Genomic DNA, 17702 nt, shown 5'->3' with positions numbered 1-17702 from the left:
AGAGAGAGAGAGAGAGAGATGGGGGAGAAAGAAAGAGAAAGTGAGATCAGTGAGAGAGGACAGAGAGGGGAAAGTCATGAAAAGAGGGAGGAGGAGAAAGAGAGACAGAGACAGAGAGACAGAGACAGACAAAGAGAGACAGAGAAAGAGACAGACAGACAGAGACGGAGAGACAGAGAGAGGGTGGGAGGGAGGGAGGAAGAGATATGCATTTTCTCATCTTTAAGAGTCAAGCTTGGCCCATTCTGGGTTTTGTTGTCATTGTTCTTTTCATCAATATTGTTGCATTTGGGATATATTGTTTTTCTGACTTTGTTTCCTTCACTCTAATTCAGTTCATACAGGACCTTAAATTCTAAGCTATTTTATCTAGGCAAGATAGAACAGGACAGTTTTTTAGGTAAAGAACAGTCCATGGGTCCCCTTAGCTACGGAACTTCTGCATCTCTTATGGAACCAGAAAAGGATTCCCACCCCTCCATACTTCCCATCACACAGACTCTCTCTCTCTCTCTCTCTCTCTCTCTCTCTCTCATTCAATATTCACATAGTAAGATGGATGCTCTAGAGTAAGCATAAGCTCCCATTTTCCATAAGTCCCATTCCATTTCCATTTGTCCCATTTTCCATTACTAGATTCCTGCTCGACCAAGAAGCCTGCTGATGGCAGCTTCTGATCTGGGGTACTCCCATTCATGTTCTGAATAACCAAACTCTCATGCCACTTTCTTGCTTAAAAGCCTTCCGTGGCTCCCACTGCCTCTAGGATAAATGGCCACTTCCCGGGTCTGGTGTTTGAGGCCCTCCACAGACTGGGTTTGCAGACACTTCATGGAGGGTAAGAGATCTTGTTCCACATCCTTCATTCCTGCCCCATGTTGTCTCCCCCCATTAGAATGTAAGCTTCTTGAAGGCAGGGCTATTTTTTTTTTGCTTGTATTTCTATCCTGGGATGTAATGAGACTTACGAAATGTTTCTTGTCTCAACTCGCCTTTAAGGCACTCTCCAATTCGGTGAAACTGCCCTGCTGGCTGTTCTTGTTCTGGGTATCCTATGCTCCATCCATCTCTTTGAACAGGCTGCTCCCCACACATGGAATTCACTTCCTCCTCCTCCTCCTCTCAGCCTCCCTAGCTTCCATCAGGGCTCAGCTCAAATGCCACCTTCTTCCATGAAGCCCTCTCTTATCCCCTTAACTGTTCTTTTTTTTTTTTTAATAAACACCCTTACCTTTGTTCTTAGAATAAATACTGTGGATTGGTTCCAAGGAAGAAGAATGTTAAGAGCTAGGCAATGGGGTTAAGTGGTTTGTGGATCTGAACCCAGGACTTCCCATCTCTGGTCTGGCACTCTTCCTGAGCCACCCATCTGTGCCATAACTGTTCATTCTTTCTCCCTCCTCTGATGATCTTGGATTCATTCACCTGCCCCGGGCTGGATTCCACGCCTTCCCCACCCCACGTCATCCCGGTACAAGGTAAACTTTGTAAGGAAAGCGACTTCCCTTTTCTGTCTGTGTCTTAGAACCCAACATGGTGCCTTTGCACAGAGTAGGTCCTTCATGAATATCTGTTGGACCAAATGGAATCCCTGATGGTTTAACCTTCCCTCTCCTGGAACAAGGAAAGAATAAAGGTGGAGCCGCCATCCCCCTCAGCTGAGAAAAATCAAGATGGCGCCCTGTGTTGGCGGTAGAGCAGGCGACGAGGCCACCCTCCGAGGCGCAGAGTGGGGCCGCGGGGACAAGGCACGGAGCACTTACTCAAGGAACCTGGTGATGTACTCCTGGCTGCAGCGGGACCAGGTGAGTGGCGAGGTGTCATACAGGAGCTGTGGAGACATGATGAAAGGCCTTTTCCCAACGGGCTCACAGTCATTGCCGCTTCCGTCATGCTGAATCCCAAAACTGCATAAGAACACAGGCCCGGGAGGGGACGGGTGAGCAGCCGGACCTCCAGCCCCATTGCTTCACCCTTCACCAAAACACAGCAAGAGGGATGGAGGTCCAGGAAGGGGATCGCTCTTACCCGGCGGGGACACCAGGCAACTGGCTTAAAAAAAATACTTGTGAGAACTGGACCTAAGATGGGAGGTTCTGGGTTCAAATCTGCCCTCAGATACCTCCTAGCAGTGTGACTCTGGGCAAGTCACTTCACCCTCACTGCCTAGCCCTTACCACTCCTCTGCCTTGGAACCAATACTCGGTATTGATTCTGAGATGGAAGGGAAAGGTTAGGAGGTTTATGGAGAAAGGACTATATCTGTGATTTCATTTATAGGGAACTCCTAGATGAGGAAAGTCCCTCCTGATATGCAGATTGGTATCTGCTCCCCATTCCCCACACACACACCCCATAAAGAGAACTCTTCCTTCTCCCATTTCTCCCATTAGGCTCTAGTTTTGATGGGAAGGATAGAGATGGGGAGGGAAATACATGAAAGAAGGAAAAAGAAAAACAATCCGTTACAGGTTTGGGTCATCTAAGACCACGAACTAGGAGGTTGCCTCACCACATGGAAAGAATAGCTGCCCACAGCTGGCTCCAGCTGTGGCCACTTTGACCAGAGGTTTATTCCTACTGATTTGTCAATCTAGATGAAAGCCTCCCTAATTTAGACTGTGCTAGGGAAAAGCTTAACCTCATAGGGGGTTTTCACTGCATTATTATTTCTTTGGAGTTCTTAAAGTAAGTGTAATTAGGAAAGGCTCTGAGAGGACCTACTTTAATGAATAAATAAGAATGTCTTATAACTAGCCTCGAGTCAATTGTTTTGCTCTAAGTCCTCCAAGTACTCTAGCTAGAAGACAGCTGGTTCTTCAAAGATCAACCATCCTATGGACAGTCTCCCTTGGACCATGAACTTGCTCACAACATCCCGGTCCACTGAAATTTGGGAACTGCTAGCTCAAAAGTGAACTTTGGGCCAACCTAGTGTCTCCAGGGGTGAAGCCCCAACTGGTAGGGTCTGATTTAATGAACCATCACAGTTTAACCCAGAAGGTCACTTGAGTGAGGGAGCTCCAGTGCTCAAGTTTTCCCAGCACAAAAAAATGAGAATCATTCCCATTATTCCAGGAGCTCACAGACATTTTAGATCCAAATCACCTACTACCTAATCCAGAACTCAATGATGTTCTCATAGTTTCTGGGCTTCATTCACTTCAGCTATATCCATTCCCTCATGCCACATATCAGGAAATTAATTCCTAGAGCAAGAAATGACTTGGCCAAGGCCACACACCTCTTTAAGAGCACTGGTCCTAATGTTGTAAGAGCTAGACTCAACTTCCATTTTTGATGCTTATTATCTGTGGGACCCTGGACGAGTCCCCTAGCTTTTCTGGGCCTCAGTTTCCACAACTGGAAAACAAAAAACTTGGACTAGGTGGCCTCAGAGGGTCTTCTAACTCTCATCTAGATCTTTGCTGGCAGCTAGGTGGTGCAGGAGAGAGAATGCCAGGCTTGGAGTCAGGCAATTTCATCTTCCAGAGTTCAAATCTGGCCTCAGCTATTTATTAGCTGTGTGACTTTGGGAGAATCAGTTAAACCTGTTTGTCTCAGTTTTCTCATCTGTAAAATGAGCCAGAGAAGGAAATGGCAATCCACTCCAGTATCTTTGCCAAGAAACCCCGAAATGTGGCCACAGAGATTCAGACATGACTGAAACGACTGAACGATAAGAGGTCTCTGTTCCCAAACTCCTTGTAACATCTGTGAAAAATCCTTTTGACAGTAAATTGACAAATCCAGAGCCAAAGTTCGCCTCTGTGCCCCTGAAGAGGGATTTCATGACCTTTGACTCGAGTTTAGTAAAATGAAAACATGAATCACTCCCCAGGCATCTGGGGACACAGAGGGGAGGTCCATGGCCCGACACAATCACCTCACTGGTGTGGGTCACAGAACAGAAACTCTGGGATCAGAGGTGACTGGAGCCCATGGACACTCCGTTTGGGATCTCTAACGTGCTCAGGCGATGAAAGTGAATCCCTTGTGGGTGAGGAATGTGGGAGAAGAACAGCAGTTCAGGGAACTCAAAAGGAGCCAGGTTGGGAGGACTGACTTTTCCCCCCAAAAGATGCTAGAATCTCAGGGACAATGAGCTCCAGGAGTCCAGAGCTCGTGGGCACAAGCGGGCCCCATCAGAAGGTGCTCCTGACCTTGTGACACTGAGCACAAGGAACAAAATCTCCTAGAGACTCGCACAGCATCACAGGGACAGAGGGAGAGGCACCAGCAAACTAGTTCCCCAGAGCTGCCCTGTTCTGAGAGATGGGAGGGGGCTGGCCAGACTCTCTCATTTTCCTTCCTTCTAACAGAATCATGGCATAAGGGGCGAGATTAAAGAATCTGGGACCTCCTTTTTTATAAACCATCTCTAGGGCACCTCAGATTAGAGGAGAGTTTAGTGCCTTCAGTAGGGAGGGCCATGGGAGTACCTACTGCCTTCTTGGCTCAGAGATAAACTGTTTTACCTTCCTATTTGGGGTTCTTTGCCTAGAATTCACTAATTACTGCCTTTCTTCCTGACTTATACAAAGACCAAAGGAGATTGTATGTATAAAGTGCTTTGCAAACCTTAAATTGTCATATAAACACTATATTCATCTCTTATCTAGTTATCTATTAATATTTATATATTGATATATACATATATATTTATAAATAAATATCCATTTGTCTATTTATCTGTCATCTATCATCCATCCATCTATCCATTCATCATCCACCTATCTTGATCCATCCATCATTCATCTTTCATCCATCTATACTTATCTCACTTATCTCTTCATCTATTAATCATGTATTTATCTATCATTCATCCTTCTATCTATCCATCATCCATTTTTTATCCATCTCTCCATCTATCCATTATCTACTTATATCTATCCATCCATCATCCATCTTTTATCCACCTATATTTATCTCTCCATCGCTCCATCATCTACTTGTATCCATCCATCCTTCTATTCATCCATCATTCATCTTTTATCCATCTATATTTATCTCTCCATCTCTCCATCATCTACTTATATCCATCCATCCTTCTATTCATCCATCATTCATCTTTTATCCATCTATATTTATATCTCCATCTCTCCATCATCTACTCATATCTATCCATCCTTCTATCCATCTATCATCCATCTTTTATCCACCTATATTTATCTCTCTATCCATCATCTATTTATCATCCCTCCATTGTTCATCTTTTATCCACCTATATTTATCTTTCCATTGATCCATCATCTATTTCTACCCATACTTCCTTCTATTCATCCATCATTCATCTTTTGTCCATCTATATTTATCTTTCCATCTATCCATCATCTACTTATATCCATCCATAATTCTATTCATCCATCATCCATCTTTTATCCACCTATATTTATCTCTCCATCTATCCATCATCTATTTATCATCCCTCCAATGTTCATCTTTTATCCACCTATATTTATCTCTCCATTGATCCGTCATCTATTTCTCTCCATACTTCCTTCTATTCATCCATCATTCATCTTTTATCCATCTATATTTATTTCTCCATCTATCCATCATCTATTTACATCCATCCATCATTCATCCTTTATCCATCTATATTTATCTATCCATCACCTATTTATCACTCATCCATCCTTCTATCATCCACCCATCTATCCATTCTTCACCTACCTATCATCTATCCATCTCTATTTATCTCCCCAACCATCTATCACCTATCTATAGCATCATCATCATCATTATTATGTAGCAGAATCATAGGATCTCAGAGATGAAAAGTGAGCTCAGAGGTCATCTAATCCAGCCTCGAGCTGAGCAGAAACTCCTTGATGGAAAGAGGAACATTCCTATTCATTCCCAAGATGGTCATTTGTAGATAGGAGGTAGATACCTGTGTCCAAGCTCATGGGCCACAGTGAAGGCCAGAGGGAGACCCGTGTCCTCATTGATGTTACAACTCCTGTGGGGCTGACACATGCCTGACACATGAGATAAGCCCAATGTCTCACAGGGCCGGTTCATGGCAGCACAGAGATCTCTCCTGGAGCACAGACAAAAAGGCAGATAACTCAATTAATTTCTTTTTATTTAACAGACAACTCAATTAATTTCAATTCACTCAATAAATATTGACTGAGCCCCTGCTGTATACAAGATACTGAGGTAAGCACCACGGGCCCTGCTATGTGTATGGAGAAGACAGCCCCAGTCTTCAAGGAGCTCACAGCTGGCAAACTGAGGAGGGCACTGACTTTCACACATGGAAAGGCCGGGCTGTAGGTTCCCACTGGGATCCTCATTACAACCATAAGCAAATCAGCTAATCTCTGAGCTTCAGTTTCCTCAATTGTTAAATAGCAATAATTATAATCAAAATACTTCTACCATCTTGCTCATAGATATCCAAGCGTTTCACCATCTTCCTTTCCGACATCAACTCCTTGATCAATCACTGCCCCTTGATATTTCCCTCCCCTTTTGAATCCCTTGTTCTCTCATTCTGTGTCTTCAAAAACTACATCCCTAGATTACTCCGAATGTCCCAACGTCAATGGATGATTCCAAATGGACACTCGTGCCTAGCTATCTGCTGCTGAATCGATCTGGAGGGAATCATGATTCCGGTCCTGAGTCAATGACAAATGTTTGTTATCTAATCTCAACTGGGCCCTCACTGCAGCAAGGCAAACTTTCTATTCCTCCCTAACTGAACTGATATCCCACTCTCCATGGGGGTTGTTCCAGATCTTCTGATCTCTCCTCAAGCCTCCCATGGCACCCACTTCCCTCATCCTCTCCCTGAAGCCTCAACTTCACCAAGACAAAAGAGGCTATTTAAGAGCTCCCCCTTTTCTCCTCCTCTTCATTTCTTGTCTCACAGCCATCTTCCTCATTATCTTGTCTATCCTCCTAGCTTTCCCCTCAGACATTACCTTCCACTCATTCTGTATATATTTAGCCTAAATCTAGTTAATTTTGTGTCATCTCCTTCATTAGCAATGAGGACTCTTTGAAGGTAAAGGCTTTTTACTGCTTAGCCCAGGGCCTCTCAGCCGAAGGGCTTAATTAATGCTTGTTAACTGACTGAGGACCAATCTAGGTCTCCTCCTTGTATCTGGGGAATTCTGGAGAGAAGCTGCCTGCTGTGGTCTCCAAGAGCAGCCAGTCTGTAGGCTTCTTCAGTCTAGGAACTCTCTACATGACTGATCAGAAGAAGGTAAGATTTCCCTGAGAGAAGGACACAGATATCCCCCCAGAGACTTTGAGCTGCTGGAGGATGAGGCAGGCGCGCATCTCTCTCCCTCATTAGACTGAAAACTCCCTGAAGGCAGGGTTCATGCCTCCCCCATCAGACTGGGAGCTCCCTAAGGAGAGAAGCTCTCAGAGAGAGAGATGCCCCATTCATTAGAGGAAGGGCTTCCTGTTAGCAGAATCTCTCTCGCCCCTGCCATGCCGTAAGCTCTCCATGGGCCACGGATACCATTTCCCTATAGGTTAAGGGACTTTCTGAGGAAGCTGCTGGGATACCAGCTGGAAATGGGCTTTGCCCACCCTCCAGCCCCTACTCCTACTCCAGTACCTTGTCAGCAGAACGGCCACATCATGATGCAGCGGGTGACTGTCGCCTTTCATGTTGATGCTTTTTTGCCACTTGCAGAAGCTTTTCAGAGTGTTATCTGCATGATGAGTGATCTTGAGATCCTCCTGAGAAAAGAGATGAGCTGCTCAGAGGCACTCACTTCCCCTGGGTGGTAAAGTAAGCTCAGAAAAGGTCCAGAGTTGAAGCATGGCCTGTCTGGTGGCCACAGTGGGCTAGAACCCAGATTTCCTCCCTCCAAAGTCTGGCATTCTTTGATAGCCCCTGCCTGGCCATGGGACCCTTACAAACCTAGACTTCCCAGGTATAATTCTTCAAGTGACCCTTGAAGCTTCCTAGCCAATAGAGCTAAGACACGGCAAGAGGACCTGACTCGTTCCTTTCTTTCCATCAAGATATCATCAATTCAGGGGGCAGCTAGATGGCTCAATGGATTGAGAGCCAGGCCTAGAGATGGGAGGTCCTAGGTTCAAATCTGACCTCAGACACTTCTTAGCTAAGTGACTCTGGGCAAGTCACTTAACCCCCATTGCCTAACCCTTACTGCTCTTCTGCCTTAGAATCAATATTGATTCTAAGATATAAGGTTTAAAAAAAGATATCATCAATTTGGATTGGAATAGACCTTCAAGTCTATCTAAACCAATCTCCTCATTTTACAGATGAGGAAATGCATCTAATTAAGTAGCTTGACCCAGGTAATTCAAGGAGTAAATGGCAAAGCTAGGATTTGAACCCAGACTCTGTGGCTCCAAATATGATTTTTTTTTCACAATACCACTCTCCCTTCCCTCCAACCCTGGTTTTTGTCTCATTTCCCAAGATCCTTCCACCATAGCTGGGTAATTTGTACTGTTGGATTTAAGTATTACACAAACTGGGTAATGGATGGAAATTTGAGCAGGACCCTTCTAGAGTCAAAAAGAACAGTACCTAGAAGAAATTTGGGGCCAATAAAGAGTAATTTGGAGCAGGCAGGTCTTTCAATGTATCTCATACCCTACTGTTTAAGGACCTACTTGCTGTAGCCCTAAGGGATTCATTTTGGCGAGCCATAAGGAGACAGAGTGGGCAAATGTTCAAATTTGGACTCTGCCATAAGGTAGACCCTGAGCTTCCAGAAGGGGCAGGCAGGCATCAGAGCCTCTAAATGTTACCTCCTCCTTTCCCAGTAGGATCAGGCGTACGATGGAGATGTGGATGGGATTCCCAATGCTGGGGTCATGGAAGAGCCCGGCCACCTGTCCAAAAGAAACAGAAGGAGCATTTCTCACTCAATAGAAAAAGGCAATTCCCAAAGTCATTAAGCCAGAGCCCCTCTTCGACTCATCGACACCACTGGAAGGCCTCTAGCCCAATGAGCTGAAAGAAAGGAAGAGGAAGAGTGTGCAAAAATACAGAGAGCAGCTCCATTTTTTATAGCAAAGAATTAGACACACAGAGAGGGAAGAGCCATCAACTGGGGAACGACTGAACAATTATGGCATACGAATCTAATGGAATATTTTTGTACCATGAGAAAAGACAAAGGGGGCAGCTCCACAGAAACCTAGGAAGACTCTTATACAGAATGAAATGAATACAAATGGGAGAACAATTAATATAGTTAAAAAAACAACAACTTGGAAGACTTAAAAAGACTGATCAATGCAGTGACTAGCCATGATTTCCAGAAGACCAGATGAAGAATTCTGCCCACTTCCTGACAGAGAGGCGATGGACTCCAGATACAAAATGAGGCCTATTTTTTTCACATATACACATAATGTGGGCATTGATTTTGTTCAACTTTGCATTTTGGTTTCAAGATTTTGTTTTCCTTTTCTTTGTTTTAATCATTTAGGGGAGAGGCAGATGAAGAGAAGGGGAATCAGAGATAGGGTCCCCCCCCAAAAAAAGGTCAGTGAATTTTTAAATCTTTACCTTGTCTTAGAATCAATATTAAGAATTGGTTCCAAGGCAGAAGAGTCACAAGGGCTAGGCAATAGGGGCCAAAAGACTTGCCCAGTATCACACAGCTAGGAAGGGTCTGGGGTCATATTTAAATCCAGGACCTCCTGTCTCCAGTCTTGGCTTTGCATCCACTGAGCCACCTACCTGCCCCTGGTCATCAAACTAAATATATAATCAAACTAAAATAATAATATATATATATTATATATAACATAATATATAATAATATAATAAAGCATTTATGTAATGCTTTAAGATTTACAAAATACATTATAAGTATTAACTTGTCATCCTCACAACACTGGGAGGTAGGTACTTTTATTACCCTTAGTTTAAAGATGAGGAAACTGAGGCAACGGTTAAAGGAATCACAGATAAGCAGGACAACTTTGAGAGTCAGATGCTGAAATTATATATTTTAAAATAAAAGCAAGTTGTAGACAACTAGGCTCAGGCTCATATATAAGTCCTTTTACTATTCTCCTACAGAAATAAAATATATAGATATAAAATAAATTTTACAAATATAAAAAGTATAAAACTATGAATTAAAAGATCACATACATGGAAGCGATACGTTCCATATATGTATGAGCTACCTATTGGACAATGATTATAAATCCTGTCTACCCAGAGACGACAGATGGCAGAGACTCTGCCTTCCTGGGATCGCTGGATTACAGATTTAGGGCTTGAAGTTGGACAGTCCAATCTCCTCATTTCACAGATGAGGAAAACTGGTGACTTTTCCAAGCTCACACAAGTAGTCACTGCCAAGGCAATTCTGAGCCCAAAGCCAGGGAGTGGGTAGGGTTGAGACATGGGAAGAGCCCACACTAAACAAATGCTGGCTCTCTTGAAAGATTATATTGTCTTTTTTTCCTAGCAGTCATTTTGGTCAGCTAAAATCCCCAAGTCTTTCCCCCCATGAACTGAAGCCAAGTCTGGACTTTCCTACATCATATTTATGCGCTCTTTTTTTAAAGGCATCTTAAATGCCCGATTTGACATTTATCCCTGTGAAACTGCATCTTGCTCATTTCAGTTCAGCGTCTCAGCCTGACCCGATCTTTGAGACTCTCCATCCTATCATTTCATGAATCAGGTCGCCCCCCACCCCCCACCCCAGGGACTGTGAATTCAGCTCCACTGAGCCTTGGAAAGAACTCTGCAAGCTTCTGGGAGAGGGAGAATGGGGAGTGAACTGGCTTCTCTTGCCTGTTAGTCTCGGGAGTTCATTTGTCTTTTCCCTAGAGGGAACCGTTCCCAGAATACTTCTTGTCTACCAAAAGTTGGGGAGTGCCTGGACTTGGGACTTTGGCCTCAGACATCGATAAAGTTTCTAAAGGGCGGTCTGTCTATTATCTCACTTGAGCATCAAACAACCCTATGAGGTTGACATTGGAGATATTGTGATCCTTATTTCACAGATGAAGAAACTGAGGCTCACTGTTACTTGCCTAGGTAAGACTGCTGGAGGGAGCCAGCCCTGGGGCTCAAAGGAAGCCAGGAGGTTGGGTTCCACGGCTTCTTATGTCCCTTCTAGGGTCTTCTCAAGACCTCAAGTATTTTCTTCTATAAAATGAGGCAGTTGGGCTAGATACCTTTCTTTTTTAAAAATATTTTTATTTAGGGTATTTTTCCATGGTTCCATGATTCATGATTCCTCCCCCTCTTCCCTCCCCGCTTCCAGAGCTAACAAGCAATTCCACTGGGTTATTGTATCGTTGGACTAGATATCTTTCAAGGTCCCTTCCAGCTCTATGTAGACAGCCTATTCTCCACACTAGTGCTCAAATTATCTTCCTAATGCATCTGTAACCATTCTCCCTCACCCACTCAAAAACCTTATGTGCCTCCCTAGTACCAATGAGATGCCAGAGCTCTTTAGCATTTACAGTTCTCCCATATAATCTGGCTCCAGCCTAGCTCATCAGCCTTATTTCACATTGTTTTTTTTCACTCTCTACATTTCAGCCCTGCTAAACTACTAGCTATTTCCCAGTTTCTCCTCTGTACACTCAAAGGTAGGCTGTCCCTTCCACCAAGGCTAGAATGCGTGCTCTCTCTCCGTCTCTGTCTCTGTCTCTGTCTCTGTCTCTGTCTGTCTCTCTCTCTGTCTCTCTCTGTCTGTCTCTCTCTCTGTCTCTCTCTCTCTCTCTCTCCCCACCTTCCTCCCTCTCTGTCTGTCCATCCATCTCTCTCTTTCTCTCTGTCTCTTTCTGCCTCTGTCTCTCTCTGTCTCTCTCTGTCTCTCTCTCTCTGACTCTGTCTCTCTTTCTCTCTCTCTGCCTCTGTCTCTATCTGTCTCTTTCTCTCTCCCCCTCTGTCTGTCTGTCTGTCCATCCATCTCTCTCTTTCTCTCTCTGTCTCTGTCTTTCTCTGTGTCTCTGTGTCTCTCTCTTTCTTTCTCTCTGCCTCTGTCTCTGTCTGTCTGTCACTTTTTCTCTCTCTGTCTCTCTCCCTCTCTTTCTGTCTCTGACTCTCTGACTCTCTTTTTCTTTCTCTGTCTCTCTCTAACTCTTTCTGTCTCTGTCTCTGACTCTGTCTGTCTCTGTCTCTCTGTGTCTCTCTCTCCCTCTCTCTTTGTCTCTCTGTCTCTCTGTCTCTCCCTCTCCCTCTCCTCATCTCCCTGTGTCCAGATCATTCATTCCCCCAGGGGCCAGCCTAGATGCCAACACCCAGAATCACGGGCTGTAGGGTCCACTGGGAAGCACATCTTCTTCCGTCCTCAGATTTTCTTGGAGAACTTGGTCTGAGTCTCTGTCTTCACACATGCTACCATGTGGCTGCTCGTCTGTACATGCCATGTCTCAGCTCCCTCAATAAAAGGAAAACTCCTTTCATGCAGGGACTCCTGGCAGCTTCCTTTAAGATTTGGCTCAAAGGCCTTTCCTGGTCTCCTTCGCGCTCCTGCCTTACCCTGTGAGCCGACTTCCTACCTACTCTCTGGGCCTGTACACATGTATGTAACTGGTTATTTACAGGTTGTCTCTCCCATTAGAATGGATCTTCTGGGAAAGCAGGGACTGGTTTTATATTTTTGCTTTTCTTTGAATCCTCTTTGCTTAACTCAGTGCCTGGTACATAGAAGGCCCTTCATAAATGCTCGTTAAGGGGGCAACTAGTTGACTCACTGGATTGAAAACCAGACATAGAGATGGGAGGTTCTGGGTTCAAATCTGACCTCGGGCACTTCCTAGCTGTGTAACCCTGAGCAAGTCATTTAACTCCCACTGCCTACCCAATTCCCATTCTTTTGCCTTGGAACCAATACACAGTACTGATTCTAAGACAAAAGAGAAGGGTTGAAAAAAATGCCCATTGGCTGAGAGAAAATGGCGAATGGCAGGGGAAGGACTAGATCTACAATTTCCAAGTATGGAGACTCCCAAGTGAGAAAACTCTCTATTCACAAAAGCCAGCATTTCTCTGCAAATTTTAAACTTAGAAAATGGTCTAAAGTAGAGGCATCAAAAATATGGTTGACGGGTCACAAGCAGCCCACAACACTGCCCAGTGTGGCCCGAATCAGATTAAAATGTAGTTCCTATTTGACTTTAATATGTTGAGGGATTAGTAAAAAATCCATAAACATATGTAGTTTTTCTAAACAATTATGTGGCCCACAGGGATCCTTATTTTTAGTCTAGTGGCCCCTGTTTCTATTTGAACTTGAGACCTTTGGCCTGGGGCATTAAGGGGTTAAATAACTTGCCCAGGGTCACCCAACTCCTACGTGTCAAAGCCAGGGCTTAAGATCAGCTGTCAATCTACTATTCTTAATAAACATTTATTCACTGTGCCTTAAGATGATGAGCAGGCTAATTTAAAAAAAAATCTTGGCAAGAACTCATTGGGATGATAAACAGCGAGATGAGTAGTACTGAGAGAATATTACACACAGTTACAGATTTAATCATTGAAGAATAACTTGGGAATGTTACCTCCAGAGAATGAACTGGAAAATGGAAAGATATAATTAATAGATTATCTACCTATCTGCCTGTCTGTCTATCTGTCCATCTATCTATTAGAACAGTGATTCCCAAAGTGGGCGCCACCATCCCCTGGTGGGTGCTGCAGCAATCCAGGGGGGCGGTGATGGCCACAGGTGCATTTATCTTTCCTATTCATTGCAATTATAATTTAAAAAAATTAATTTCCAGGGGGCTAAGTAATATTTTTTCTGGAAAGGGGGTGGTAGGCCAAAAAAGTCTGGGAACCACTGGATTAGATGATGACAGGAAGATAATGATCTATGATTCCAGGAGGGAGGGACTGAGACGCTTGTAAACAAATTCTGTTAATAAAAATCAGCCCGATCAGGAGTTTCCCACCATCCCTTCTTTACGGGGAGGAAGTCAAGCTCCCAAGATGCAGAAGAGATTCTCTGGGAAGCCAAGCAGTCGATGGGGGTTGGATGACAAGGAATCGTGCTGGTGGAGGCGGCTGTGGTCCGTTGTCTCGCCCCGATGCAGGGAGCGGGGCTTGCACACTCTGGAGATCCCTGAAGCAAATTTGCTGGTGACATTTAGAAATGTGAAGCCAGGTCTGGGGAGTCTAAATGCCAATTAGATTCCAATTAGTTTTTTCATTGGCAACAAAGGGAAGATTAAGTAGAAAGGCAAGCCCATTGGAGTCACACAATAGCCTTATAATGAGCAGCTGGTTTGGGTTAGGGCTGATTATGCCAGGACGGTGTCCACAGAGGCATCCCTGAGAGAAGGTGGTAGGGCTGGCTGGTCCCAGACCACAAGCTGGGGGTTTTGTTCCCTCCTCTGCAGCTGGCAATTAACTGATTGATTGAGTAATTCATTGATTAGTTGATTAGCATATTCCACAAATGGGAGAGCCCTCTATAGACATTGAGTTCAGTGGTTAGCCTAAAAAAATCCCACAGTCAGGAACTTCCTCTACAGCCGGTGATCTCAGGGATAAGAGTCACACATCTCACAGTCAGACGTGTCATACTGGAGGGTTCAGGGCTTGGGTACAGAAATAAAATGTCAGCTGCCAAAAGGAACATTTGGAATTTCACCACCATGAAGAGCCCTCCTTTGGCTTATATCTTAACCCCGGTCAAATTCCATATTGATGGCAAATACAGATGTCCCAATTTGGCACCACAGATACGTGGCCCGGTAGATAGAGGGCGAGACCTGCATCGGGAAGATCTGATTTTCAAATTCAGCCTCAGACAGCTGGTTAAGTCACTTAACCCCTAGCTGCCTCAGTTTCTTCAACCGTAAAATGGGAATAAGACTAGCACCTGGCATTGTTGTGAGGATCCAATGAGGTAATATTTGGTGCGTGCGCTGCAAACCCTCAAGGACTCTATCAATGCTAGCTATTATTATTATTATCACCTCAACCAATCTGGCCATAAGCCTGTATGGAGCACCTGCTGGAGACCTGGAGCCACGGGAAGCACAAGGGACACAAGGACTGAACCCGGGCCATTCCTGCCCTTGGGGTCTGATGATCTAATTGGAGCAAATCCATTTTTCAGGGATGGCTCTGATCTGCCATCCGTCCCATCCGTGCCACAGAGGAGGCGGGATGAGAAAAGGTCTCACGTGGGAGCGGGTGCCAGAGCTTGAAGGAAACAAGGGGTTCCAGAGGAAAGAGGTGGAAGAGCCACAAAGGTGGCCAACAGGGCACTCCGGAGGAGGAAACATCCTTCGGCTTTTGCTGGACAAAGCCGGGTCTGAAGTCCCACGTCCGACGCAGACTTTCCTGGGGAGGCACCTGAGAGAGGAGCCTCATGGGAGGAAGAGGTCAAAGGCCTCCTTAAAGTCAACTGAAGGGACCCACCGTTCCCCAGATGTCTGAGACAACGGTGAGGGCTGCCATCTGGAAGGGGGAACTATCGTCCTTGGCCACAGAGAGGAAAACTAGGAATAATGAGTAGCCGTGGAGTCATTTTTCAGCTATTCCCAACTGTTCATGAGCCCATTTGGAGTTGTCTTGGCAAAGAGACTGAAGTAGTCTGTCATTTCCTTCTCCAGCTCATTTGACAGATGAGAAAACTGAGGCAAACGGGGTTAACCAACTTGCCCAAAGTCACTCAGCTAATAGATGTCTAGGGCCAGATTTGAACGCGGAATCTCCCATCGGTGGAGCTAGGTTCAACATTTAGCTTTGCTACTAATTAGTCACATAATCTTGGAAGAGTCACTTCGCTAACTCAGTTTCCTTTTCTGTAAAATGAGAAGACCGGACTAGAGGATGGCTAAAGGCCCGTCCAGCTCTAAAGGAGAATGGGTCCTAACTTCCCTCATCACCCCTGCCCTAGCCTCAGCGCTTACAAATTCCTCCTTTAACAGATAAGGAAAATGAGGTCCAGAGAGGTAAAGCAACTTATGCTAGGTCACCCAGCTGAGATAAAATGTAAGCCCAGGCCTTCTGCCTCTGAATCCCGGTCTCTCTCCACGCCCCCTGGTCCTGGATGTAAGCGGGCACGTCCAGAGGCGTCTCTACACCGTCCGCTGCCAAAAGAAGGAGGGGGGAGGAACTGTTTTCTTTGCATGTGGCCAAGGGCATTTGCCACAGCGCTGGTGCCAGGGCCCCGGGCTGGGGTAGGCAGCGGGAAGAGGAAGTCAGGCGGCAGTCAGCTAGAGAAACAAGCCAGGTAATTACCCAGCTGGAGTCCAAACCCCGAGGCAGGGGCTGCCGCCAGTTCATCATGGGCAGCTACATGGAAAAACAGACTACACGGTGCAAAGAGAGGCCGAATGAGTCGACAAGTCTAGGAGAATGGTTCTCCGGCGAGTCCGAGACCGCTTCTGCGGGGGAGGAAGAGCAGGGAGGCTGGTCCTCTGAGGCAGGAAAGGAGGCTGAGTCCTGAGGCAGGGACAGTTCACTCGCCCTCGGTGCGTTAGGAGCAGAAACAAGAAGAGAATGACTCCAGGACTCGTGTCTCTCAGGGCAGGCCCCAAACACTGGTCTTTAGCATCTCCGGTACAGTTCGGGGTAGACCTGAGATTGCTCCTGTGTTGGGAGTTCCCAAAGAGGAAATTCCCCCACCAAAGTAGCCCAGGAACTCAAGTCTTTTTTTTTTTTTTTTTAATCCTAACCTTCCATCTTAGAATCAGTACTATGTATTGGTTCTAAGGCAGAAGAGTGGAAAAGGCTAGGCAATGGGGGTGAAGTGACTTGCCCAGGGTCACCCAGCTAGGAAGTGTCTGAGGTCAGATTTGAACCCAGGACCTCCCATCTTCTACACCTGGCTCTCCATCCACTGAGTCACCCAGCTGCCTTCTAGGGACTTAGTCTTAAGAGAGTGAGATATGAAAAAGAGAACCACTGGCCCCAGAGTCAGCAAGACTTGGGATTGAAATCCCACCTAAGATCCGTAGTACTTTTGGGACACTAAGCCAGTCTTGGGCCTCAGTTTCCTCATTTGTAACATGAGAGAGTTGAAAGTACTAGACTTATACCCGCAAAAAGATCAAAAAGAGGAAAATAACCCAGAGAGAGAAAAATATTTTTAGCAGCCTTCTTCAATATAACAAAGAACTGGGATGCCCATCAGTTAGGGAATGGTTAAGCATGGCCATCCAAATCAGCTGTGTACAAGTCTTGAACCATCTCTTCAACTATCCCAGAACTTCCTCCTCGAGAGTCAGATCTGTGTCCTACACTATTTTTATCATAGCACCAAACCAAGAGCCTTGTATACAGACAGCGCTCAATTAGAAAACTCAATGAATGAACACAACATTAAGAGTCACAGATGGAACGATCGGGAAGGTCTCAGGGCACAGTCCAGCCAGGAAGACAAACACCGACTCCAGCAGCCCTTACCATGTTCATAACTGTCAGTATATAGTTCTCCACATGGTCCCAGCCATGGTACTCCACCATCTTGGTGTCGGCCACCACCAGGGTCTCCACCCACTTCTCCTTGCTGATGGAGCGCTGCTGCAGACGTCGTCTCTGCTGCTGTTGATGCTGCTTTTGCTCCCACCTTTCCCGCCTCTTCTCAGACTTCTCAGGAGACTCTGCATGGGGAGAAGGGGAGAGTGGGAGTCAGCGAGAGATAGAGAGACAGAGAGAGGGGTAGAGAGGAGAAGAGAGACAGAGAGGGGAGAAGACAGAGAGAGAGGAAAAATGAGAGAGATGAGAGAGAGAGAGAGAGAGA

At 45.4% G+C, this 17702-nt stretch overlaps 1 protein-coding gene across 1 annotated transcript in view; it reads right to left on the bottom strand.

Annotated features, from left to right (window-relative positions):
* The window catches only part of ADAMTS7 (ADAM metallopeptidase with thrombospondin type 1 motif 7), a 176291-nt gene that overhangs the window by 91845 nt on the left and 66744 nt on the right, over positions 1 to 17702 (bottom strand). The window contains exons 5-9 of the mRNA XM_044660286.1: positions 17366 to 17562; positions 8761 to 8844; positions 7586 to 7710; positions 5897 to 6046; positions 1764 to 1907 (exon numbers count right to left, since the gene is read on the bottom strand). Of these exons, the coding sequence (XP_044516221.1) occupies positions 1764 to 1907; positions 5897 to 6046; positions 7586 to 7710; positions 8761 to 8844; positions 17366 to 17562 (700 nt within the window). The remainder of the gene's footprint in view (positions 1 to 1763; positions 1908 to 5896; positions 6047 to 7585; positions 7711 to 8760; positions 8845 to 17365; positions 17563 to 17702) is intronic.

This window comes from Gracilinanus agilis, chromosome 2 (assembly GCF_016433145.1).
Source record: "Gracilinanus agilis isolate LMUSP501 chromosome 2, AgileGrace, whole genome shotgun sequence".
Classification (NCBI taxonomy): domain Eukaryota; kingdom Metazoa; phylum Chordata; class Mammalia; order Didelphimorphia; family Didelphidae; genus Gracilinanus; species Gracilinanus agilis.
This window is presented reverse-complemented; position numbering and strand designations above follow the sequence as displayed.